This window comes from Ammospiza nelsoni, chromosome 5 (assembly GCF_027579445.1).
Source record: "Ammospiza nelsoni isolate bAmmNel1 chromosome 5, bAmmNel1.pri, whole genome shotgun sequence".
NCBI lineage: Eukaryota > Metazoa > Chordata > Aves > Passeriformes > Passerellidae > Ammospiza > Ammospiza nelsoni.
The window spans coordinates 46,019,593-46,046,092 of NC_080637.1; the positions used below are offsets into that span (position 1 = coordinate 46,019,593).

Here is a 26,500-nt window from a genome sequence, read left to right on the forward strand (position 1 = left end):
AAGAATCTAAATCCCAAAATAGTGTTTGGTGCTGACATGGTATTTGCTGAGAGAGTTTCACCAGGAGGCATATGCAGACTTCTGCTTCTGGAGGAAAAATGAAACAGAGATTGAAAAGCAAGAAAGGGTTTAGCAGAAACCAGGAGATTGCCATCTAAATTCGGTTCTTTCCTTACATAAGAAGAATTGAAAGGAGGAAGAAAAGCCCTAGATGCTGCCTGTTTTCAGTGAGTCAACTCTGCCTCACTTTCCAGAGATAAGAGAATCAGGTTTTATAGCAACTCCAACTTTTGACATTTTGGTCTTAAGTCAGCAAGACATTTCACCGGCTTTGTGAGCAGAATTATATTGCTGGTTCCTCAGAACTTTGACCTGAAATTTCAGAACCTATTCCTAGCAAGAAAATATTTAAGAAAGAAATATAATAGGAAGGTGGCAGGATCCAAGAACCAAATTTAAGTTCCCTTCTGCTGCAGTAAATATTTGACTGGTTTAGACAATTCAGCTGGTGTGTGCAACATCAGTGATTTAACACAGCTGCAAAGAAAGAATCTACCTTGTTGCTGTGCTCATGCCAGTAAATATAAAACAATCCCCTTCCCACCTGTCAAGGAATTCCGATGTGTAAATGCCAAATTAAGTCTTCTGTAGAGAACAAGTCTTTTTCCAGCTCAGAATTTACTTTAACCCTTGCCTTTATTTTAATGTAATCTTATACTCCCTTCATGTTCCTATGATAAATTGTGATGAAGGCAGCAATCTGATTGAAAACTCAACTTGCAGTATTTCCCATTTCACAGTGAAAAAGATGAACTCTTAATTTCTAGAAGGCATCTCTCAAATATAATTAATGAATCTATTCTGGCCAGGACAGCAAGGTTTAATCTCCAAGTAGGAAAGGTCATTTACAGTGGGTGGAAATGGAAATAAGGAGACAATGCTGTCCACTAGAGAGGGAGTTTGTGAGAGAAAACAGCTGGAAACAAATAAGAAACTGTAAAATATAAAGGAGTGCAAATATATTAATAGAAAAGTGAAGTTCTTGACAAATATCCATAATTTTGCATGGTTACATGATTCTGTAGTTTGGATGGGGAAAAAAAAGATGTATAACCTTGACCCCAGTGTTGAGCTCCAGCTACTGCATCTGCATGGCTTTCCCCAAACAAATCCATCACCTGCCCTGCTAGAGCACATTGCTGCACAATGCTAAGAGGCACACTGGATTTCCAAGAAGAGTTATTAACGTAAAGGTTCCCAGGTTTTATTTTGTTGTAGCTCTTTTGTTTTGTTTCTTTTTTTTAAATTATTGTTCTTGGTGGGTTTTTTACATTATAGAAGATTGAGGCTCTCCTTTCCCTTTTAAGCTGTAAGAAGGAGGCTGCTGTAAGCCTCTCTGCAAAGAGACACAAGGGATATCCACATGACACTTCCCTGGAGAACCAAAACCATCAATTGCAATAATTGAAAGCCCTGGGAGCATCTACAACTAACAGTGAGGGATCTGCAGTCAGCAAACATGTCATTTTTGTTGTTTCTCTGTATTTATAAATGATTAAGGAAGATCAAGATTTTTTTTCACCGATACACTTCTTTCATCCTTGTGCACCTGCTGACTGCAAGACAACCAGTAAATGTCAATGCTTTTGAGAGCAGCATTAGGTTAAAGATGGACAATCAAAAGCCACATTGAGAGAAAAATTAGGTACCTAATTGCATACATTCTCCATAAATCCACTACGTGGCTGAGTCCAGAAAGATTAAAAAAATTGTGGGGAGTGACCTCCACCTGGTACAAGTTTATATTTGACATATAAATCCCCATACCCAACATGTTTCAGATTGCAGCAGGCTGTAGTCTTGCAATATGTGCATGGAATAACAAATAAAATATCAGAATAAAAAAATGCTGTTCTTTCACAATAGTAAACCCTATGTAAAGATCTTGGTGCTTCTAGAGACACTGGACAAGTGTAAAGAATTCAGTACCTGAGAGCCAGACAAATAATACATCTAGCTTTTCACTTCTCTTTCTTGTAAGTGAAATGTACCTTTCAATACATTTCAAGTAAAATGTAGCTATAACAGAAACCAGCTTTTCAATGACAACCCAAGGTTACTTAAACACAGTAATGAACACCGCAGAAAAATTTCAGGATGACTTTGCACAACCTGGACTCCCAATTCACTGATAACAACTTTCAGGAGACATCCACAGGGAGAAAGTTTTGGAAAAATATACATTTTTCTCACTGGGAAACAGGCTAAAGTAATAATTTGTTCCCATTAAGTCAAACATTTTTGCTTTTGACTTGAATAGGAAGATGATTAAAAGGATACACAGAAAGAACAGATGAAATCCTGATTAAAAACTGCTTTATTCAAATATCTTTGCAACGAAAAAACCCTCAAACCATAAAATAAACACTCTCACAGAACAATTTTTTCAAAAGAGAATGTAAAAAACGAATGTACATAAAACTCCATCACTGTATTATATAAGTGTCCTGTATGGCACTATAGAAAACTAGTGCAACTGCACTATTTATATAGGAAATGTGTATTTTAAATTAAATCTGTTTTCAAACACTTAGTTTTTCCAGTTGTATTAATTTTAATTGGCCAAAGTTATTACTTATAGAAATATATATTAAAATGCCTATAAATTATTTAGAGTGCCTTTTTTGATGTTAAGTCTCCTAGTTCAGTCAGAAAAGTTACTGAAGTTGCTATATACTACTATAGTGCCAAATTCTGCCCTAATTTCTGAACATGCATAATCCTAAAGAATCAAACTGCTAAGCCTGACAGTTTGAAAACTGGATTGGAAGATGGCATGCCTGCAGCCTCTATTAATTCCCCAGAACACGTGTATGTGATTGTAGATCCCTCTGTGCCAAATTGTTGGGGTTTTTTCAGAGGAGTTTAAGCCCAGGTAAGAAATGATTAGCATGTAATTAGCTGAAAAGCCTCAGATCTTCAGGCAATCTATAATTGTGAATTACTGCCAGCCCTTAGCTAAACCAGCTTGTATGGAAGTCTGTGTGCTGCACATGTAACCAGCAGGAAATGGTTGTCTGATTGCATGAATTTTACACTTCTTCCTGCTTTCTGGTCTGAATGTCACCTCTTGTGCTCAGAGACATCTTGCTTAAGAGACTCATGATACACAGAAGAAAAGATTTTGCTCATTCATCTAGGTAATTGCACAGGTTTGGTAGATTAGCAAACAATTATTTTCTTCATTAATTAATCATGCCAGCCATGATATGCTCACCATTGCTGGGAACAGGTGTGTTCTTATTACAACTACAGCTGGGAATAAATCAGACTATGGCTTGTTTTGCATTTCCAGCAGCAATGTTTCTTGGAGATAGACTACTGTAATTTTCTACAAAACAGTATCAGGCCAAAGAGGTACAGGAAAACATATTCTTAATAGTCTGAAGGAAACCTAGTTTCTTTTCCACCATGAGATGAAATTGAGTTAGACCCCATTTCACCCTTTAATCAAAAAGCATATAAGTAACTAACAATTAAAGGAAATAATCATGTGAGTAAAAATTATCCATAGGATTATGTAATTGTTGGATTAGACCATATTTAAAAACCAATATGCTTGGTAACATGTTAAATATTTACTACTACATATTTAACATTGAAAATTCAATCTAGATTATCATATAAAAGCTATACATTCTGTTTATAAAACAACTGGATATGGGCATGCTTAATTGTGTGAACAGTACTTTGAAACATACTCAAAGATTCATGAGAAACATAGCACAAACATTTGGGGGTTTTTGTTAGATACAACATGCAAAATAAAAAATTATCTTTAAACTTTGGTATTACTTCAAATTAAGATATAAGACAGAATAGATTCCCTATTGAATATCAATGTAAAAGGAAGGAAAGGAAATGGGTAACAGTACATTACAAAAGCAAAAAGGGTACAGTACAAGCATTCACAGTTATTTAATACTATTACAAGAGAGAAGGAGTAGGTTTACAAACTTACCCTCATCTTTGCACATGCATCCTGTGTTGACTCTGTGCCTCTTAACTCTTTTACCAGCATAGAACCTAAATACTAGAACAGAAATCCATTTAACTTAGATTAACTGAAATTCCAGAACCAACAAACAGCTGCAGAAACGCACAAAAAAAGCTTTAAAAAACGTAGTGCTAGCAATCAATTTAACATATTGCTTTAGATCTTCCAGTTCTTTGACAAATCATTTAAAATAATATGTTAATCAACCCATGAAACAAGAATGCACAGCAACAAGTGTATTGAATCAGCTGGAGCATTTGAAACAATATCTGAAAGTCTTCTACCTTATAATTTTAGTTACTGAAACAACAAATAATACAGATTCCATCTTAAAAAACACATTTGATTATAAAATGGAGAATTTGCTTTTTTTTAGCTGCCATCTGCCAAACTCCTATTGTTATGTGTGCAGTCACGTGGATGAGAAGGCCAGCAGTGATCTTAACCTCAGTGTACTCAATGTGGAACTAATTTATGTGCAAATAGAGCCCGATGTCAGCAAAGCGAGACAATAAATCTGCACTATAACCAGCTTAAACCATGATTTCTTCCTAAGGAAAGGCTGCCCCTGAACTTATTTTGAAGGCCTCAGTGATCTGGAGGAGGCTGTGAGAGGAGGCAGCAGGGTGCTGTGTCCTGGCTCAGCTCACTGTGAGAAGCCCTGGGAGAGGCCTGCTCATCTCCAGGGCTAGCAAGGCAGGCAGGCCCCAGTGACACAGCCCTGTGCTGCAGGCTCTCCCTCACTGTGTCACTGGTTGGCACAGCCAGGCTGAGCCCTCCTGCAGCCTGGCAGCAGCCTCTGCTCCCCTGAGCACCCCCTGCACTGTGGTTAAATGGAGCTGCTGCACCATCCCTGCCATTCCCATCCAGCAGAGAGGGGTCTTGTTACAGCTACCAGGCTGAACCAAAGCCACAGCCTGCTCTGCATTTCTCCTGCAGGTGCCACAGGCCTGCAGACCTGTGGGGGTGTGTGTGCCCTTAGAGCTCTGTGTGAATGGGACATTGCTGAATTTCTGTATGATGTCGCAGGCAAGTCTGGCTTAACTGAACAGAGAGCACAGCAAGGCCCCTCTCACCTGCTATTCCCCAGGCACAGGGGAATCTCTCTCTGTATTCTCACTGCAGCACAAGGCCACAGCTTCTCCTGAGTCTCCAGTTCTAAGTGAGCAACATGGAGCTGAAGATACACTGTGAGAGTATGCTGCCGGAGGAGAGAAAGCACTGTGGAAGGCACCTTCCAGAGGATGCTGTAACCCACCACTGCTGACCTGTCTCACTCTACCAGAATGTCTCCTCTTGGAAACAGCCTAAACTGACCCAACCCAATGGTGACCAGCTTCAGCTTAGACAAGAACCTATCAAAATGAACTTCAGTTACAGATAAAGCAAGCTGGAACTGAACACAAAGTGTATTGGTTCAGTTCTCTGGTCTCCTGACCTAAACTGAGATCTTTTCTTTAAAGCCTTCAGTTTACACTGTGTACAGCAGGAGTCTCTGACCTGCAAGAAAATGCATAAATATTTCAACGTAGACAGTAGCCAACACAGCAATTAGTGAGAAACACTTTATAGGGCATTATAAATGGTCCAGTGAGCAATATCAACACTACCAGATAAGCACAAGCATAAAGGAATGAATGAAGGGCATTCCTAGAGGACTGCAGATGTGAAAGATTCATAAACTGAGCAGCTGGGAGTCCAGCTGGGGCCTTGCTGGTGATGTGAATAGGGCTTTGGGCAATAATTTGATGGGACAGTTTGATGTTGCCCTTGAAGAAAAATAACATATTTAAAGCAAACTCTGAAATTAGAAGAGTAAACAAAACCATATTGAACTTAATTGTATTTTTCTCTGAATCCTGCTGTCTGACACATCTGGAATCTTTAGCCTTCTCTGGGCAGGTTGCAATTAATGTCTTCAGTTTTTTGGTTGGTTGAGTGTTTTTTGTTTTGCTTTGGGGGTTGGTTTTTTTTTCCTCTCATTTTTCTAGAGACTACAGTAAAACAAATTGGTTTTTCCTCGAAGACTACTAGTTGGTCAGGCACCTGGGTAAAAAAGCAGTGCTTTTTGCTTCAGGCAGAAGAGGAAGAAAGAGAAGAGAAGGAGAGCACCTGTCCCATCTGCACAGCAGCAAAAAGCCTCAGCTGAAGGCATTCAGAAATGCTTCCCAAGATGGACTGTGGAATAGACACGCAAATCACAGCAGTACCATCCAATTTAGATGTCAGAAAAATCCAAAACTCTTGGAAGAAATTTTGCTTCCTTTTGACTTTCTGTGCTTTTGGAAACAGTCCTTCTCAAACACCCAGGGCATGTGGGAGCAATACAGAGAACATCCAACAGTTTAATTGATTGATGTGGCATAGAGTGCAAGCTACCCCAATTATAACTTAAAGCTGAGGTCAGTACAGCTCAAGGAGCTGAAAAAAAGGGGTGGCACATGGTCCTTAGGAAAGTAAGGTCTTTCCTTAATCACCACTAACTTGGATATTCCTGGTCATTCCAACCTCATTTCTTTAATAATCCATCTTCCAATCTACTACAAAGGTTACATTAGATTATGAATTTACTGCTGGATCATACAAAAAAAAAGAGAAAGGGCATTTGAGATAGACATTTTCACTTCACTGAAAACTATGAACAATATTTAAAGAACTAGAAGTTGCTAGCCTTCCTTTTCAATCTGAGGTGAGCAAGGAGGTTTTGAACAGTAGGAGAACAAGACACAGCAGGTGAGAAGGTCCTTGGCCATCATGCTGAGGAAGACAGAGGTTCTAGTACTGTTCAGGGATGATCACTGTATGCATGGCAATTTTTAACCCCATGAAGGTCCTGTGGATACAGATGTGCTCCAGAAAGACAGGTCTGTAACACTCCTTCTGCCCCTCCTCAGAGGGAGCCAGGCTCTGTCTCATCTGCTTTTAGTCTCTAATTCCTACCTTTCCAGATATGCTTTAAATCTGATCCAACTGTTCCCTAAAATGCAGCACTATTTAGTGAACAGAGCATTATCCTAAAAAGCATCCAAGGCCCTTCAAGTGAAGAGGATCTCAACGCCACGTCCTGGACCAGCAGTTAACCCCCAGCTATCATCCTAAACTCACTGCAACTACTGAGCCCTTTCCTTTGTCCATAAGCCAGCCATATGGTTGCCACCTCCAGAGAGTACACAGAGGGGGCTGGCAGGCACCTTCAGCAGCTTCAACAATGCTTTCCAGCAAAGTCAGAAGGGGAAATGCAAGCATTTAAAAAGGTGGGCTGAGATACCTCTTCACCTCCCCAGAAGCTCCAGTGCCCCCACCCTGTTGACAGGGAACTCAGGATTTCAGAAAACTGTTTTTCATTAAAAACACCACCTTCCAATGACTCTCTGTACTACAGGAAACCCTTCTCTCCTCCACAAACATTTATAACAGCTAAAGAAGACTAATTGTCTTTAGTTGTAGAGAGAAGCTCTATTTCTCCAGGGATGGGAAGTGGTAACTGCCTGCAGCCACATGGAAGTAAAAGTAAGTATTTTTGCCCTGATGGAATTGCCTGTTACTGGTACTTCAAGTAGCCATCAGGTTGGGAGAGGTCTGAATGTGCCCTTGTTCCACAGATGAAAAACACTCAGGACCCTCACTTCCTTTTTGTCTATTGAGGGTGGGACCTTCACCTCCTTTTTCTCTATTTCCTTTCCCCAAAACACCTGTATAAAACTCAGGTGAGGTAACACTTTAACTGCTGTGCACACAGCATCAAGGTAGGTATGAGGTAGGTATGTTTTATTATTCTTCCATAACTACTGGACAGGGATTTGTAAGAAATGAAAAGTAGAGGTCCTTGCTCTCACTGTCACTTCAACAACACTTAACCACTTACTCACAGTGCCCTTTCTCTAACACTAATGCCACATGGACTGCAATGCATCACACAATTCATAGCAAAAACGTACTGTGCATCCTTGTTTCTCATTTATTACAATTACAATACTTCAGAAGTAGTGACCTGTCTCTCTAAAAGTGACTGAAAAAATATTATAAATGAAAGTAAAACACAGTAGCCTATCAAAATCCAAGTTTAATGTCTCTACCCCAAATCAAAGCACTAAATTTATTCACACTTACAAAGGCTTTATAATCGCATGACTGGAAGATGAGTTTCTCTGGATGATGTTGCCAATATTGTACAGGCGTTGATGCTGTGGCTTCATTTGGAGGTCGTAAGGTAATTGAAGGCTCTCCCCAGTCTCCTGTCTGAAAATCACAGTTGTTCAAGATGTAAGAGTATGTGCAGGAAAATTCACTATAAAGTAGCCCTCCACTGTTGTGCTCAATTAACAAGGATTTATTTTATACACACAGAGCCATGTTACTAAAATAAGGGAACACAACTCCTACAACATTTTTCGTGATTTAATTTATAATCCAAAGTCATCTACTGTAGTGTTTAATGAGGCTTTAATTAAATCTCTTTGCTTTGAGAATAAAATCATTAGGCACCGGAAATGTTCCTTAAAAACAAGTGTTTACAATACATATATGAGGATGAGAGCACTTGAAAAAATCATGAGATGCACAAAAATGCCTTTCACAAATTCTGCTATGTGTTTTACAAGATTTTCTGCACAGTTAATACGCCTTCCATTATCCAGCTCATATAACCAATAACTAACTTTCCTAAATGGCTAAATAACACAGACTTTGCTTTGATCTGAAGATTTATACATTCTTCAAACACACAAGGCATTCTTTAATCTCTTTATGAATATTTACTTTGATCACCTTCTCTTGATGCCTCATTGTGGAGGTACTAACATTGTCCTTCCACATTCATCATTCCCATTGATATAGGAGATTGCCTTTCTGAGCTGTGCTCTCCCCTCTTTCCTCAAAGCCCTCAGAGAACACAGGAGTGCAGTTTGCTGCCACATCCCTTGGCAGCACACTTTTCTTCCCTCCAAAAGAGCCAATGCAGGCATCAGTGCAGGAATGTCCCCAGCCTGGCAGTGCTGGTCTGGGTCTCACTTGCCATTTTGGGTCATGGCTCCATAGGACCTGAACTGACCTCTCCTTAGGGGCTCCTTCTATCCTGCAGGTCCATGCATGAGCTCGCTTTAACCAAAAATGACCCATGCATGGACTTCTCCTCTTCCTAAGCCCTCTTCCCTCTGCCACCACTCTCACTTCTCTCCCATTTGGTCTGGACTGTCTCTCAAATCCCCTCTTCTCACAACTCCGTCTTTCTGCAATTACACATGTCCTTCCTGATCTTCATTCTTCTCCTGCCCATTCTTCTCTCTCAAACTACTTTACCCTTTCCTATATGATAATTTCGGTTTGGATTATGCTACTTCTTTCTTTACCTGCACTTATCTCTGTGTATTTTCTATATATGTCATATTGTTAAAATACACGTTGAAACTGACAAGGAATTGTTATCAGCATTTCACACAGAACATGGATAGAAGTTCAGACTTTTACAGCAAAAAGAAGTTAAGCATCAAAACACATGAAAAAAATCTTACTGAAGACATTCAAAGTCTTGCAATCTATCACATCTTACTAATTAAGTCAGGACAGAGTAAACAAAACAAGTACATCATTTCATGTGTCACAAAATAACAAAATGACACGCATTTGCACAGCTCTGCAATGAAAAGCAAGAGATAAATCTGGAAACATCAACATTACCCTGCCAACATGGCAACTTCAAGCAAGAGAACATCATAAAACATGTCAAACCTAGTTAGTTACTGTTGGCACCATTAGCAAATCTACCAATTACACAGTAGTGTAATTTCTGTTTTGCCTAGTTAAGTTGCTTATATGCCATGGATATGACTTCAGCATGAGATGTTGAAAGGAAAGCAGCAGGAGCAATTGCTCCAATTTTTGGCAGTTTGTATCCACAAAAGTGAATCCTTCTGGCCACTAATGCATAAAAAATTCCAATCTTATTTAATCTGAAGAAGGAATTTGATTTCCTTATAAGGCAGCTCTTCTCATAAAATAAGATTTCCATCATATTACAAGGGCAAGGATCTGCATCCTTATTAGTGGAGTCTGTCTTTCACAACAAGAGAAGATGGATTGCACCCATCACAAATTCTCACAGTGCGCTCAGCTGCCTCTTATGAACTGTTCAGGGCCAGAGCTAACAGACCACTTGATTTAGTTCTTCTTTTTCCCCCTAATAAAGACACACTCCTGCATGTTCTGTGTAGGGAAGCAGAGCTCAGGAGGTAATCCTGGCCATTTAGCAAAAGGTTCCTATGTGGACAGGGAGGAAATTCAGGACAGCCACAAAAGTACATCTTCTGACCACCAGTTTCTCTGCCAAGGACGCACAGGGATGGCCATGAGGCAGGAGCAGAAATCCTACTGAAAAGTGACCAGGGCTAGTGCTCCAAACCCTTCTGTAGCACTGCTCAGCAGGTGGCTTCCCTCACAGGCAGGAAAGGGACAGCACTGGCAAATTAAGCAGGGTACACAAGGAGTAAAGTGAGTACATAATTTTACAGTTTGTTTCCCTTTTGCACATTAAGCATGAAAAGTACAGAGAACTGCATTTTTTCTGCCTGTAAATAAAGGGCAGAAAAAGGGGAACAATGATTACCTCTTGTTTTGGCTCAATTTTATAAAGAAATGAGAAATAATCTTCACCCAGGCTAATAAAACTTGTGTATGAGACATTTAGAGAGGGACCATGTGGAGACCAGGTTTGTATCCATTGAATGCTCTATAAATACAATCATCTTACTACCTACTCCTTTTAAATTAGACAAAACAGACTTGCCAAGATTGCTATACATATCTCTAGGATGTTCTAAACATGCAATAGAGCTGAGGTTAGAGGAATGCAGACATTCAGGATTTCTGTTGTTCCTAACAGACCACGGCCCCTGGAGGCCTTTCATGCACTTCCATGTGTCTTGTAGAGGAAGCAGCTACTAAGAAAAGTTTGTAAAATTAAACACATAGATATAGATTATAATGATGGATGGAGAAGATATTATACATAGGCAAAATTTTCTTTTACAGCTGTATCATTGGTGTTTTTTAATGTTCAGCAGAAGTGCTTCCCGGTTTCCTTTCCTTTTGTTTCTTACCAAACTCCTTAGACTTTTAAACAGTATTACTGTTAGTATTCATAAACTATTTAGACTGAGTTGTAACAGGGTAGTCTCCAAGGCCCAGATCCATGAAGATGTTTAGAAGTGTAATTCCTATTACATATGCCCTATGCAATTTCCTTTCCTTTCCTTTCCTTTCCTTTCCTTTCCTTTCCTTTCCTTTCCTTTCCTTTCCTTTCCTTTCCTTTCCTTTCCTTTCCTTTCCTTTCCTTTCCTTTCCTTTCCTTTCCTTTCCTTTCCTTTCCTTTCCTTTCCTTTCCTTTCCTTTCCTTTCCTCTTTTCTTTTTCTAATTTTTTTTTTTTAATTTAGGGAAGAAACGCTTTTAAACAAGATTTAGAGAGCTAAATACATTCACAAATCTGTGTCTAAAAACCTCACCAAGAGTAAAGGGAGTTTCTCAGCTGACTGGCTCTAGTCAGATAGTGAAATTCTGAGATTTAGGATGTGATGATGACAGCTAACATCACATAAAATACAAAACAGGACCATCTTTGACCTAGAGAAGACTCGAAATCACAAGGCTCAAGTCAGGGTGGAAAAATATTAATTACTAATAGTCCTAAATCTGAGGAGTTGATGTGGAACAATTTATGGGTGATATATTGAGATTCAACTCTTTCATAAGCACCTAATACACTTTTCAAGCTGTACAGAAATGTTAATAAATTGCAGTGCAAGACCAACTATAATGTTTGATTTAAGTTTTAAAAATAGATATGATAGGATAAGGATTTTCTGGTTTGAATATTTCATTTGCAATTATAAGAAATAATCACACATTTAAGCTTATGTATTTTTTATGACACAATATACGAATGGAGATATTTATCTCTATGATGAAGTAGAAAGGCAAGAGATAATTTCTTCCTCATCTAACTTTACAGCTCATCAGACAGCTGTGCAATTTATCACATGGATTTTTCTGTACTGCCTGTGGTTTAGTATTCTAACCTCCCTATGACTTTAACCAGCACCTTTCCTCTCTTTGGCCTCAGCTAACTTGAAAAAGAAGATCTTTTGCTCTACATTTTGCAGATAAGTTATTTATAATCAGAAAATTGTCTCAAGGCAGGTGTCAGAGACGTAAGGATTCAATCCTTTTGCAATGACAACTTCTAACAGCCTTGGAGATCAATACCTTGTGCTCTTGCAGTGTTTTCTAACCCCAAAAATGGGCAGATATGCAGTTCTCAGTGCTCTGGAATGGGTTGGATGCTTGAAGTCAAATGAGCTAGAGAAGCAGACTGCAGCTATTATTTTCTCTACAATTTTTTCTACAATTGCTGCACATTTTCCTATCTCTTCCATTCTCTGAGAAGTGTAGTTGACTCATATTAATATAAGGCACCTGGATGCAGAGATAGTTGCAGATAAGAAGCAACCTCAATAAATCTATAAAAATCTAACACCTCCCTCGTCTTTTTATAAAAATGTCATGTTAAAAAACCTCCGTGCTAAATGGAAGAAAAAGCCAAGAAGGCCTGGTTTTGAGTGGTTTGAATGTAGTTATTTTTAACAAGGAGCACATCTTATAACTTTTCACCTGTTAAGCCTTATGCCTGGTTATGGTAACGTGTATTAGTCACCATGACAACAACAAATTTGAGCACACATGGATAAAACAGTTCTGGCTGAAAAATTTATAATTCTTTCCTGTAAAAATGTTAAATGTTCTGCAGACCAGTCGAATCCTCATTATTTGCTTGGGTTTTAATTCCTAGAGGAAGACAATTTTTTTAGCTCCTAAAATGTTTGGCTTTGAAATAATGGAAACAGGTTCATGGTGTACTTCAGATTTAAAATACTTCTGATGCTCGGTGGCCAAAATGACCCCTGTCTAGCAGAAATGTTCCAAGGAGGCATGACAGAACGAGGAGAAATGTACAGCTGCTCTCGAGTACTCTGCTGAACAAGTGGCTGCCGTCCTTACCACGCTGCAGTGTGGATCACCAGGTTTGCTCTCACGTGCACAGCGCTCGTGACTGCCACACAAGTGACAAAAACTCGGGGCACCATGAGTCCAACTCCCCACAGTGCCTCTGCCAAGGCAGGGTGCAACCTCAGCTGGGCAAGGCCTCCGGACCGACACAGGGAGAGCAGCAGGACACACGGCGGGGGCCAAACTGTGCAAACCGAGCTGTTTACACGGTTTCCCGCTTCGGAAGAGGGAGCCAACAGAAACACGAGGAACAGAGTCCAAAGCTGCCCCGGGTGCTGGCGGTGCCCCCGTCCCACTCGCACGCACACACGGGGCCGACACACGGCAACCACACGGCAGGACACACGGACGGACGGACGGACGCGCGCACACACGGCCCCGCACGGGGCCCACGAGGCACGGACTGCTCCTCATTTCAGCGACACGACACCCGAGATAACAGCACGGCAACAGACTGCACATCCAGAGAGGGACAACACAGCCATTCATCGCTGTATCTTACATTATGGACCTGATGGATCGAGGAGAAAGGATATCCTGCATTCTGGTTGGTCCAGATCTCACAGACCGAAGACTGCTAATATAAACAGAAAACTGTATCTCATCTTGTAAATATTAATGCACTGCAACTGCCAAAAGGCAAGCAAGAATAATTAGGAAAAGGCTTGCAATAACACTAAAGAAGGAAGTAAAACAGTTGTAAAAAGTAATTCTATTATTTATTGGCTGACAAAATATTTTTGGACTGACAGAAAAGAGACATAGCTTATTCAGAGACTTTAGAAGAGGTTTCAGACTGTAAGTACAAGAAAACAATTTAGTCAGAAGCGCTAATGATGCAGAGATAAACTTATGCAAGCATAAATAGAAACTGCCTAGAGCAGAAGAAATATTGGTTACTTTCAGTTTTTGGCAGGGAAGAAGTTTGAAGTCAACATCCCAAGCAAGTTTTGAGACTTAAAACTCTCTCTGTTGGAGACATTCACAGGGAGAAAGGAAGGGGAAAATCTGGCAACACGATTAACAGGAAAAATACATTTTCTTTATAACAATTACCAGAAATGAATGCATTGCAATTTAGTGAAGCAGCTGCCCACTATCTCCTTCCAACAACAGTCCCTTTGCATACTAAGATACACATAATATTACCTTTGGCATTGACCATGACCCCAGTGTGTAGACGAAAGGTTTCAGCCTACCCTCTACATTATCGTACAGAGAATCTGTAGTAGCAAAGCAAAGTAAGCATATTGTAGCATCTCTAGCAAAAGCAGCAGAACTAGGCAAGCACAGCATTCACCAGCATCTTTTCTATATTTCCTTGTTTGGACAACCATCAATAAAGCATCTGTGGCACCTCAGCAAAAGCTAAGATAACATTTTACAGTAGCCAGGCAACTAAAACAAAGCATCAGACATAGGATCTGCCCACGCTATCTTCAGCAGGCAGCAACAAAAGGCAATAAACAGACATGAAAAATGCAACTGCAGCATCCAGAAGAGATAGCAATTAATATTTCAGTAATTTAACAACATCAAGAACGTGCATTGCTGGTTTTTGTCAGCAGCAACAGCAGGAATTTAGCACTAATGCTCAAATCAACCCGAAGAAGTGCAAGTCTTCTTAAAATATGCTCTTACCTTTTGTAGCCTGCACCCTGGCTGGTGACAGAACAAGTTACCACTTCTATATACTGTCAGGGAAGCCTGGCATCCTCTGGACTGACTACAGAGTGCTGCCAGACAGCCTGGTGGCTGTCTAATGTTGTTAATTGTCCCTTATTTCCTTCATCATCTGAAATGCATGTGCACACAACCCTTCCTTCAGCTTCAATCATTTTAATACTTTCACAGATGTGGTTAATTCCACCTCCCTCATCTTGTTTTCGAAGTTCTTCGCTTCTCTTTCCTGACGTGCAGGGCTCTACATTTTGATAGCATTAGCTGATTAAAACTTTGACTTTTCAGTCTTCTACCTCATCCCCTGCAACTTGCTACAAACTAGTCCTCCTCCATGTGATGAACACATAGTCCCAGAGCAAGATCAGCAGCAAAACACTGCTGCTGCTTCTTCTGCTGTGCCATCCTTAGGACACTGCACTAGTGGTTACCAATGACTTTCTCTGTGTATGCCAAGAAAACTGACTTCTGGATGTTCTGGCCATACTGATCACTGTGATGCCTATATCTGTTAGCCTCAGGTGGGGAAGATTCCTGAATAGGAATTCATGGCAGAAGATTGTGCCTCTGCTTTGCAAGAGAAGAGTAAAGAGAAAGCATTTCCATGCTGGTGCAGCATGCCCAAACATCTGGTCATCAAGGTAGTCAAAGTAGTGAAGAAAACCGACGGCACTGCTATTTGTACACACCGAGGTACCAAAAGCAGGAGGGGATGCAGCAGGATACTGCATGCTGGCAGATGTTTGATTTCTCCCCAGCACTGGCAAGGGGTTGCCATGATGCTGCCACACTGTGCAACCACTTCTCAGCACCATGATATTCTTGAGACAAAAGTGTGCTCTTAAATGCTGCCCCTCTCAAGGACTTGCCTTTAGGGACTGGCATGGGGCCGCAGCCAGCTCAGTCCTTCAGCTGCCCCAGTGCTAACTCAGGGACAGGGAGCCCTGCAGCACGTGTGTGCTCAGGCTTCAACACGTGCCAGTGGTATCCATCCTGCCCCTCCCTCCCCAGCCCACCTTTTCCCAAATGGAAAGTAGTGTGCAAGTCTCTGCTTCAAGAACTGTTCAAGTGAACTTCCCCCAACAAAAAGATTTACCTTCAGAATTACAGGTTTGAAGGATTTAGACTTAAGTGAAACAATTTTTAAATACAATGCACAACAAATCAAGCAGACCAGCAGAGACTGAGAATTTCCCACAACTCCACAAATGCCCAGTCAGGAGGACAGCAGTGTAAAACTCATTACTCAGTTTTGCTTTCATTAATGTTTGAATGACTAAGGTATGGAAATGCAGTGCAGATGGAACATTAATTTATGGATGGTAATGAATTCAAATTCAGAAATCAACCTTTTCCTTGCCCCATTGTAGAAATATTTAGCATTTACTATATACATAGTTTATATCTTCAAAGTACTTAAAATTTTTAACAAAATACCCAGGAGAAGTACCTAAAGTTGCATATCCCTGTGGTGGAGGGGAAGGAACCAAGGTAAGGAAAAAGGTTAAGTGAATATCAGAGGCCAAAAAACAGGCAGTAGAAAGAGGAATGAGGATTAGTCTTTAAACACTCACAACTTTCAGCTCCCAAAACATATGCTCTCAATAAAGCCCTGAAGAACTCACTCTGTGCATACACTCCCACCACAGTAAACACAAATACGCTTGGGCACCCAATACCACTGACACAGAGGCTCTGTGAAAGAGTTTAACAAAGAACATTTTCCTAAGTAATATGGCAAAGAAGAGCAAAACAACAGCATCATCTATTGCCTGATTAATATCAAATATGTCATTATCTTAATACTTCCCAAAAGATAAATGCTCACAAGTAAGGTCACAGCAAGATTCTGCTATCATATCCTTTTTGTGGTGTCCCATGCATAAAAGGTTGCCCTGTCCAGTCACGGTGGGACACAACTCTGACAAGAAGGAGGGGCAAAGAAAGGGTGAAAAGAATTATCCAGGGAAAACTTTAGGCTTCCTTCTTATAGACTAGCAAAACATGGCTGATAATCTGAAGAAAGAAAGTAACTACAAGACTGATCATAGAAATCATATGCTTTCTAAGGAGAGGAAAGTGGCAGTAAAGAATACCTGGACAGTACACACAGGTGCAGCAGGAGCCAGGGGGAAGGCAGTCCAGATGCATTCATGACAGCTCAATGAGTTTCACTCAATGGCACGTTAGGAGATGTTAAAGATTTACCTAGATTAGGAGCAACTATCCTTGAAAAGTCACAGAAGATACTAAAGGACCAAAGAAGGGCTAAAAGAGTGTTTAAGGAAGGTTCAGAAGGTTACAGCCAACCTCACTGCAGGGACCAGTAAGTGACTAGAAAAGTTTAAAAATCCAGTCACCATCCCCTGGTTTTCATGACCTTCTGACATAATTCCTGGCCATCTGAAATAAAACACTCAGGAATATATTTATGCATGTGTATATTTGTATCTATGCATACATTATTGAGAATAACAAAGAAAAAGTGTAATATTGCCTCCATGTGCTACCAAGACAGTTTCTATGCGCCAAGAAAAATTCAAGATGTTCACAATGAGGTCCTTCAGTATGAATCATCTCAGATCAAATTTCCTTCCTGCGTTGGAAAACTGGCCAATTAAATTAGCAGCAGCAAGGAGAAGTACAGCAAGACTTGGACACTGTGTGACTCCTGATGCAGCATGTTTCAAGGATGATTATTGGTATTTAAGCACAAATGGACTGAACATGTCGAGGCAATTTGCAAGGACCTGCTCCATGCTGTGGCTTGGAGGAGTGCCAGTGCTCTCTAAGGAGGATCCTGAAGTGAGGGACTTCTCAGAATGGGGTAAGAACTGAAAACAGGTCTGATGACCTACAGATCAGTCAGATTAAATTTAGTAGGATTACACAGAGAAATACAACAGCAAATAAATTAGCAAAGTGATTTAGGTTAGGGGAAGTCAAAAAAGATCTGAAAGTTTCAGTATACTTCAAATTAGATAGAGCAGTCTTTCAGAAGAATAAGGATATAAATCACAGGATAATTCATGCTGCAAGGAAGCTCAGGAAAGCTCCACTCCAACTGCAGCTCAGAGCAGGAGCAGCTGTGAGATGAGACCAGATTTCTCAGGGCTTCATCCTGTCATGTCTTGAAAACCGCAAGGACAGACTCTGTGAACAACCGGTCCCCCTGCTTTCCTGTCCATATGGAGAGAAAGCTCCTTGTGGCATCCCTCTTTCAGTTTTAGTACCCAAAGCCACGTCTTCTCCAGCCAGCCATGGTGGTTCAGACTCTCCTCAGAGGGCAACTGCTTCAGGTCCCAAGCATCTCGGTGCCCCTTTGCTGAATTTACTTCTCCCATTATGAAAAACCTCGGGTATTTAATAAAAGTAGATGCTGCATCCCTGAATGTTCTCAAAGCTCTGGGAAGAGCTTGCCTTACTAGCAGAAATAACTGCAAATTCTCCTTCCCACAAAAAAAAAAAAAAAAAAAAAAAATCTTCAGAGATTTAGAGTGAAATTTGAAATTTGTATTTCTTTCAGAGAAGCAGAAACTCAAAATGTCACTTCTTATTAGAAGAATTACACACTGTGCAGCGGTGTATTTCTTCTTCTGCTGCTGAAAATACTTTACATGAAAATTTCCAGGCAACAACTGGGCCCCTAGGGCTGGCTCTGTTGCAGGCAAGAAGTGGGTGATGGGTGAGCTCCTTCTCATTGACAATACCCCTTCTGCTGGTGCTGCCAGCTTCCAGTGTATCCCAGCCTCTTAGCCTTGCAGAGAGGATACAAACTTCTGGACAAACACCAATGAAGTTAATCAGACTACAGGTATCGACCTTTCTGCAAAAAAAAATACCTCCAAACAACAAAAATACTCCTTCAGAAAAGCACCCCATACTCTAAGCACAGCTTTTTTCCAGCAGATCAAAAATGTATATGTTAGATATTAAAATTCAGTTTTCATAAAATCTTTTCAATGTAGGCCTTCTAGTTCACAAGAGCGAGTGTGAAAAGCAGTAAATTAATAAAGAACATTTTTCCTTTTCCTGGTGTGCTATTTACAGCTAAAGTTTGGATCATTAATACTGAATACAGAAGAGGCTTCCTCAATTCCATTTGCTGAAGCAGCTTGTAGGTACGATCCACCTCACATGAATTCAGTTCTAAAATATTAGCTTCTGTACCATTCTTGAAAAAATTCTCTCTCTCTGTTCAGACAGAAATTAAGAAGACTTCTTACAATGCCTTACAATCAGTTTACTTGTCCATTGCCCAGAGCAGTGTTGGATACCCATCCATGGAAGTGTTCAAGGCCATGTTGGATGGGGCTTTGAGAAATCTGCTCTTGTCCCTGCTCAGGAGGTTGGAACTGGATGATCCAACCCAGTGATGGTTCTGATTCTATGAAATACACAATTCTCAAGGGATCTATGGAAGAAAATGGGCTGAAATTTACAGATCAAGATACAGCCATCTACGGTGTTTGCATCTGTGTGAATTACAAATACAACTGCCAGCAATAGATGTAGCTAAGCATTTTTCTTTTGATGTTAAATTGAAGGTCGTCACAGTTCAGTCATCTTTCCATATTAAAAATATAATGCACCTAAAATATGAACCTTAGAGAATTTTGTTTGGATTTTTTTTTTTAGATAGCTGTCTATTTATCCTCCCAACATAAACTATTTTATGTTATAAAAAAAAGGAAATAAGTAGCCTAAGAAGTAACAAGAGAATGAATCTAGATGACCATATTTCTGTATTTATTGCTTCATAAATCAACTAGTAAAGAATTCTGTTATTTCATGAGTAATTTCAACTATATCTTCTTCACTGCTTCTTAGATAATCTCATTTTACACACCAGTATTATCTTGGGCATATTTTTCCTCATTCACAGTAATATTTAAATCCTTCAAAAGCAGAGGAGATGAGAAAACAAACACGAAACAAGTAAAAAAAAAAGTCATACTGTGGTTTTAAGTTACAAAACTAAAGATGACATTTTAGGCTCCTTCAAACTTTCTATATCATCTTACTCAACCTGCAACATCCCTGTATGTCAGTTTTCCTAGCTGAAAAACAGAAAATATGATTTTAAATCACAGCCCAACAGCGCACTGGAAATACAAATGCATTAATATCTGTGAAGTGTTAGGAAGACATTGCTAAGTTGAAAGTATTATTTCAGAAAGAAGCATTAATATAAACCTGCCTTTGCTAATTCTGTTTTTTGTTGTTGTTGTTGTTGTTTTTATGACATTTCTCCACTTCTGTAGATAAAGAATATGTTTACTAAATCCATTTAAATTATTGTCCCCTGCATAAGAATCCTAACCCAGGAATGAATTATTGTATCTTTATATTTATATAAAGATATTATAATGTATATTATAAATATATATTAAAGATATATAATATCTTTATATAATATTTATATAAAGATATTATATATTAACATTATTTTATATGATAAATATAGATAAATATATCTATATTTATCATATAAAATAATGTTAAAAGGCAGAATCCCAACAATCAGGACAGGTTTGCTTCACACTTACTGAGCAGCCATTACAATGACCTTACATTGAAGCCATCTTGCATTTAGGAGAAAAAACCTAAAAATTTAAAAAAGCAAGAACCCTCAGACCATGTGACTGAAGCACGCAGAAAGGCTTTCAAAATTAAGTCTGAGTTCAGCAGCTCTGGGCAAGAACTTCTCTTGTCAGCCTTTGTGAACAAATTTTTCAACTCTCTCAGATCTTATAAGATCTCTTCCTTCCATGACAGCTCTCTGGGGTGCCCCCATAGGGGCCATGACTGGGTTTACCCTCCTAGAAAGGTTACTCTGACTCACCACTCCAGGCTGGAGCTGTCCCCAGAGAGGCTCCTGCCCACTGCCCCCCAAAAGGACAGACCTGTCCCAGCTCGGGCTGTGCCGCAGGTTCAGGAGGTGTGACAGCATCAGGGGACACCTGCCCCTGCTCTCCCTTTGCAAGGAGCGCCGTGGGCAGGGGTGCTTCCTGCACCTCCCTGCAGGCCTGCCATGGCAAGGATGGTTCTGTTCCTCCCTCCTGGCTCAGGGCAGGGTGCAGAGCTCGGAGCACCACGGCAAGAGGTCTTATGGACCAGGGTGGCTAAAAGCACGACACACCTCTGGCTCACGTAACAAATAGCCAGTGCCTTGGGGCTGGCAGTCTGGAACATGCTTGCAGCTGGTACCTGAAGCTTCTCTCCTGCCTGGAGAATTGCAAATCCTACAAAGGTGGTGTTTTGACTGATGTCTTTTAATGAACATGGCTGTGATTCCTTTCAACCTCCAAAGTTCTTCCCTGCACCTATTTCAGGGGTGAATGAAGAGCCCAATCCCTTCAATGGGACTCCTCCTCCTATCGATTTTGGTTCCAAAGTACTCAAGCTTTGCCTGCATGATTTCACTTCTATTTTAAAGGTTTAGGCAATCTTAAGAACAACCTCAGCTATTTTAAACTACATCAATTTGATCATACTAACCTACAGTTTGCAGGCTCAAAATTCAACATCCACAGCTAATGATGACTCAGACTACTAATTTCTTCCTAGATTTTTTTCCTCCCTTTTCTTTGGAAAATAAACCATCTCACAACCTCTTGTATATTTTGGCAGTTATGATTTATACAACCATCACAGACATCACAGACTTTCGGAGCTGGATGATCAATGGGGGAGTTGGATGACCAAACCTATTCCATTGGGGAATCTAAATTGGTTAGACTCATTGTTTATATCACAATTTTCCCCTTAGGGCACAAATAGTCTGCTAGGGAACTGTAAATGAAGGTACATGCTGGCCTTGAGACAAAACCACCCACATTAAGTAAATTTAAATCAGTGCTTCCTCCAGGAAACAAAGAGTTGTATTACTTACAAGCAGATTTGATTATGGTTTGAAGAACTGTTTGAACACATCTAGCACATCAAAGGAAAACAGATTTAAGCTGCTGTTCTCATTGTTTAAGAAATATTGGTTGATTGATGCAAAGAACAACATGATTGATGACTCCCTGTAACAGTTTAGTGGAAACACAGACCATAGTAAAGATGGAAATATCCAATTTCATCAAAATATCTTTGGATTTTATATTTTAAATTAAGGATGAGATAGTCTCATTCTAACATTTTTTTAAATAAAATCAAGTTCATGAAAGCAATACAGTAAATAAGTTCATAACACCATTTTGGCCTCTCTCTTCAAGGCCATAAAAACACCCACTAATCTCATAATCCAGAACATACCCAAAACTTCCAAAACACCACAGCATCCATTTGTGCACATTTGTGAACTACAGCATCCAGTACACATGCAGATTCATACAGCAGCATGCAAACAGCCTGGCAAAGAAAGGGTTAAGACAAAAGAACATTCTCAAAGCAATTCAAATAATCCCTCTGGATCATTCTGTAGGTGAAAAGTATTGTAGCTGGGAAGCTGGACTGGTATCAGTTCAGAAATTGCTGCTGATCTGACACAAGCCAAAAGAACCAGCAAACTGCAAGGAGAAAGTTGCTAGATGAAAGAAAAACCCAAAAAACCCCACAACACACAGAGCAGAAGGTTTATGTTAAGAATCAGTTGGATCTCCTTTGCTTTGCAGAAACAATTATTTTACTTTTAATTTCAAAGAGGCTTTGGGGGAAAAGACTGAAGGAAATATAGTTCATTTTGGCAGAGCACACATTGCACAAAATAAATTTAAGAATCTATTTTTGGGCTAGAATGATTGAAGAAATCCCTGATTAGTGTCTTAATGGGGTGAATCCAATTTATTGAGAATGATCACCAGAGGGAGTCATTGACTTTCCCATTAAAGTCAAAAGGAATTTTACATACATCAGGAATGCAGAATTTGGGGGTAGAGCTGAAAAAGACTTCAAACAGATTGGAGTTCAGGGAACAACACAAACCACGCTTTATGGATTTAATCTGAATCCATTTTCCCCTTTGGAGTCCCAAAGGATGACAGCTATATTCAATGGTTAAAATTAGAGAGAAGGCACTGAAGTCATCCATTCAGTGGGTACACACCCACAACAACAACAGAAAAAAAACCCAACAAAAACCCTAAAAACCACAAGCAAACCCCCCCCCCCCCAAAAAAAAAAAAAACCCAAAAACCCCAAAAACCAATCATCCACTCACTCACCCACCCAACCAACCAAAACTCCCCATCAACAAAAAAAGTCCCTCAAGCACTTAATTGGTTGTGCAGGAGTTTGGAGTGGTATAAGTAATCACTGCTCAGTTTTCTCTTTGGACATGTAGCATAACAGTCCTTCTGGAAATACAGTATTCAACAACACAAAGAAAATCTCCAGGTGTCATTTATTAGAGTATGCCATACCTCTTGGGAATATCAGTAAAACAAAGGAGGGAAACGGAGTCAGAAAAAATTGTTAGCATAGGGGTGTTTTTTTGTTTTGTATTATTTTTTGTCTTCAATGCTAGTGACTTAGAGTTAGGGATATGTGAGCAAAGTGATAAAAGGAACTAATTAGACAAACCAGCGTATTCAGCCACAAGCAAGTGTGCATTTTATGCTCAAATACCTACATTTCATTAAATATTTTCATTTTAAGAACCTGTCTTTTCTTTGCTGGACTTCAGCTCAACCACATTCTTGCCACAAAAGCCCAGCAGACTTTGGTTTGAAAACAACCTCATTCACTCAGCAACTTTCTCCTTAATTCTGTACTAGAATATTTTAGAGCAGAAAATCAGATTAAAAAAGGGCAAGGCTACAGCCCCACCCAAACAAATGCAATTTCACTTCCTTAGAAATGTCCTCTGAACAAATGGAATTCAATTTGCTTCTGTGTTCCCAGGTAATGGCAGCACCTTGCTTTGTTTGTTTTTATTTAATTACTTCTTGCTCATGTAATTAGCTGACAGACTGCAGCCTTTTGTTCATTATAATACAGTTATTTGCATAGCTGTTTCCATTTTGAGGCTGAATTTTGGACAGAGGCTCTATTTTGGGTTGTGGCAGGCAGAGCCACTGCTGGGAAGCCTCATGCAGGGAAGCATGCAGCAACCTGGTCCTTCGTGGAATGAGTTGCTCCAGGAACTGCCCTGGCTGCCCATCTGCTTCTGACGGCAAATCAAGTCCTGTTTCCAGCATGCAGCATAAGACCTGGCTGTCCTTCATCATCATAGGTATCAATGAAAACCAGTTGAGCTCATTCTAAAGCATTTTTACCAACAGACTGTCCATGCATGATCTAGTGCTTTAGACTGAATGTTAGAAAAAATTTCTTCACTGAACGGGGTGGTCAGGCATTGGAGTGAGCTGTCCAGGGAAGTGGTTCAATCATCATCCCTGGAACTGTTCAAACAACATGTAGGTGTGGCTCTTTGGGATGTGGTTTAGTGAAGAACATGGCAGTGCTGAGTTAAGGGTTGGAGTTGAAAACCTTAAGGGTCTTTTCCATCCTACATGGTTCTATGGTTCTGTGGCATCACTCAGAGTATGCTTAATTTAAAGTTATCAGTACTCTTTCAGTGGTTGGATGCAAAAAATTTAGACATGGAGGCTACCTTAAGCTTTCTTTCATGAACAGCTTGATTTAATGCCCAGTTGAGTCTAGTGCTATTCAAATAATTTTTTGTATAGTTAAATCTTATTTTTAAATAATCAAAATATATCCCCAGATCACAGTTTTGCAGAATGCTGACCCTTCCCATTAATAAATGCAGCAATCATCACCCTTCAAGTCCTCTGAGTTTCCAGCAGTGAACTGATGCAAGCTTACTTTCATCTGTGTTGCTCAGAATTTCAGTAATCTGCACCTTATTATGAAAATGAGGGGCAGAGTCAGTGCTGGGGGAAGACTGCACACTCTGGTGCACAGGAGTCACCTTCATCTCAGCCTCCATGCACCTAAACACCCTCAGCCCTCTGCCTCTGAGGAGAGATTGTACACCAACACATCAATTTACACTACTTGAAATATAGGGAGCTGGAACAGACAGCTTGGAAAAATTGTCAACCTTTGTTGTTTACAACTCAGCCTTCATATACAGCCCTCTGCTGTGGTCAGGACTAGTCCTGTAACCCAGAGCAGCAAGGCCCAGCCTTTTAATGGCACCGGTTTTAGTCCTACCTGTGCCATCTGCCTCTCCAGCTTTGACCGGGGAATATCATCAAAATAGTTTTCATTTCTTCTTCTCCGTGCATCGCCCTGCATGATAATGTGGGGAACGTCCAGGGAGCCACCAGTAGTGAAAGTGCTTTGGCTAAGTGATGGAGACAACTGAGGAGGAGTGTGGTTACCACTGGGTTCCTGGACAGAGAAAGAAAAATGCAGCATAAGAAGAACAGCATACTGCTGACTTCAAATCACACATTTAAAAGTGCATTTGAATTGCTCACGCTAAAAAAATTATGGAACAATTCATGCAGTAGAGATTATTGTGGATGAACTTTTGAGATTTGCTACCTGAAGTGCAGAGCCCATGTGGAAGGAAAAATAGTTCACTGATTACATGAACTAGTGGCAATTTTCCTCCCCAAAAGCTCCCTGTGTAATATATACTCTCTCCTAGAGATAAAACACTGAGCTACTTCTTGTCAAGGCCCAAATAAAGCCATTATTTAGGATTAGCTATTTGTAAGATGAAATACATTCTCACCACTTCTGAGCAGTAAAAGTGATTTGAACACTAGCAACACCTCTTGCTGGAAAAAAGAAACACATGCCCATTTACACAGTATAGACATTTTGTTGCAATTTTTATAGGTTTTACAGAACATCCATTTTAACTTGAAGTACCAGGTATCAGAAACAAGCTAAATACCAATTCCTGGAATGCATGAAAGCATCAGAGCACAAATATTTTACCTGGCTTTTCTCCTTACCTCTACTGGACTGTAATCAGTCAGTGTGCCAATACCACACAGAATCGATACATAAGTGCCACCTAATAAATAAACAGGTCCTCCTGGTGTACATTTCACCAGGACCTGCCACCACACTGCCCACAGCCAGACATTGTGCTGTATGTTTGGAAACATGCAGTCTCTCGCACATGACATCTCTTGTTCAACCAGCTACAAACATCGGTGTCCAGGTCCAGTGTCCCACAGTCTCTTGGAGCTGCATCAGCAGGAGCAGGGAGCTACAGTGCACCGTCCAGTCTGCACCAGCACTGCCCAGTGTGAGCAGGAGAACACTCTCACGGCAACTGAATGGGAAATGCTCCTCTCTTGGGATGCAGGGTTCTGGCAGAAGGTACCCAGGAGCAGGTTTGCTCAGTGCAGACTTTCCCTAAACCACCTGCTGCTGCAATGCTCCATTTCAGTACTCAGCAACAAGAGGGGACCTGAAGATGGTGGAGCAAGCAAAAACCTGCTCCAGTGTGGAAGGTAAAAAAGTTCTGCCTTTTTATTTAAAGAGAGAATTAAAATGGATGATTCATGCATTATTACACTGAGGCAAGCCCAGTTCTGAAAAGCATCAGAACTCCATGCTGTTAATAAACAAGATCTGGTGTAAGAAATCAGAGAGTTGTAATCTCTTCCAAATAGAAAGGAAAGTTCAAGTCATAGTAATGCCTGATATCAATATTTGAAGTGTAGGAGTCTATATCACATTAGTCCTTGCAATCACAGTAATGGATTAGTATTTTTCATGTTGCCAATAAGAAAAATGTTAGGAAAATATAGCTCTTTAGTAATTTT

At 40.1% G+C, this 26,500-nt stretch overlaps 1 protein-coding gene across 4 annotated transcripts in view; it reads right to left on the reverse strand.

Moving 5' to 3' along the window:
• Positions 1–26,500, reverse strand: part of ANKS1B (ankyrin repeat and sterile alpha motif domain containing 1B) — a 407,322-nt gene that overhangs the window by 18,786 nt on the left and 362,036 nt on the right. For 3 of the 4 annotated variants that reach the window (XM_059471865.1, XM_059471866.1, XM_059471868.1), the window contains 4 exons: positions 24,924–25,103; positions 13,618–13,692; positions 8,168–8,296; positions 4,022–4,093 (listed from right to left, as the gene is read on the reverse strand). In XM_059471865.1, coding sequence (XP_059327848.1) covers positions 4,022–4,093; positions 8,168–8,296; positions 13,618–13,692; positions 24,924–25,103 — 456 coding nt within the window. The remainder of the gene's footprint in view (positions 1–4,021; positions 4,094–8,167; positions 8,297–13,617; positions 13,693–24,923; positions 25,104–26,500) is intronic. The other variant, XM_059471867.1, reaches the window with a different exon arrangement.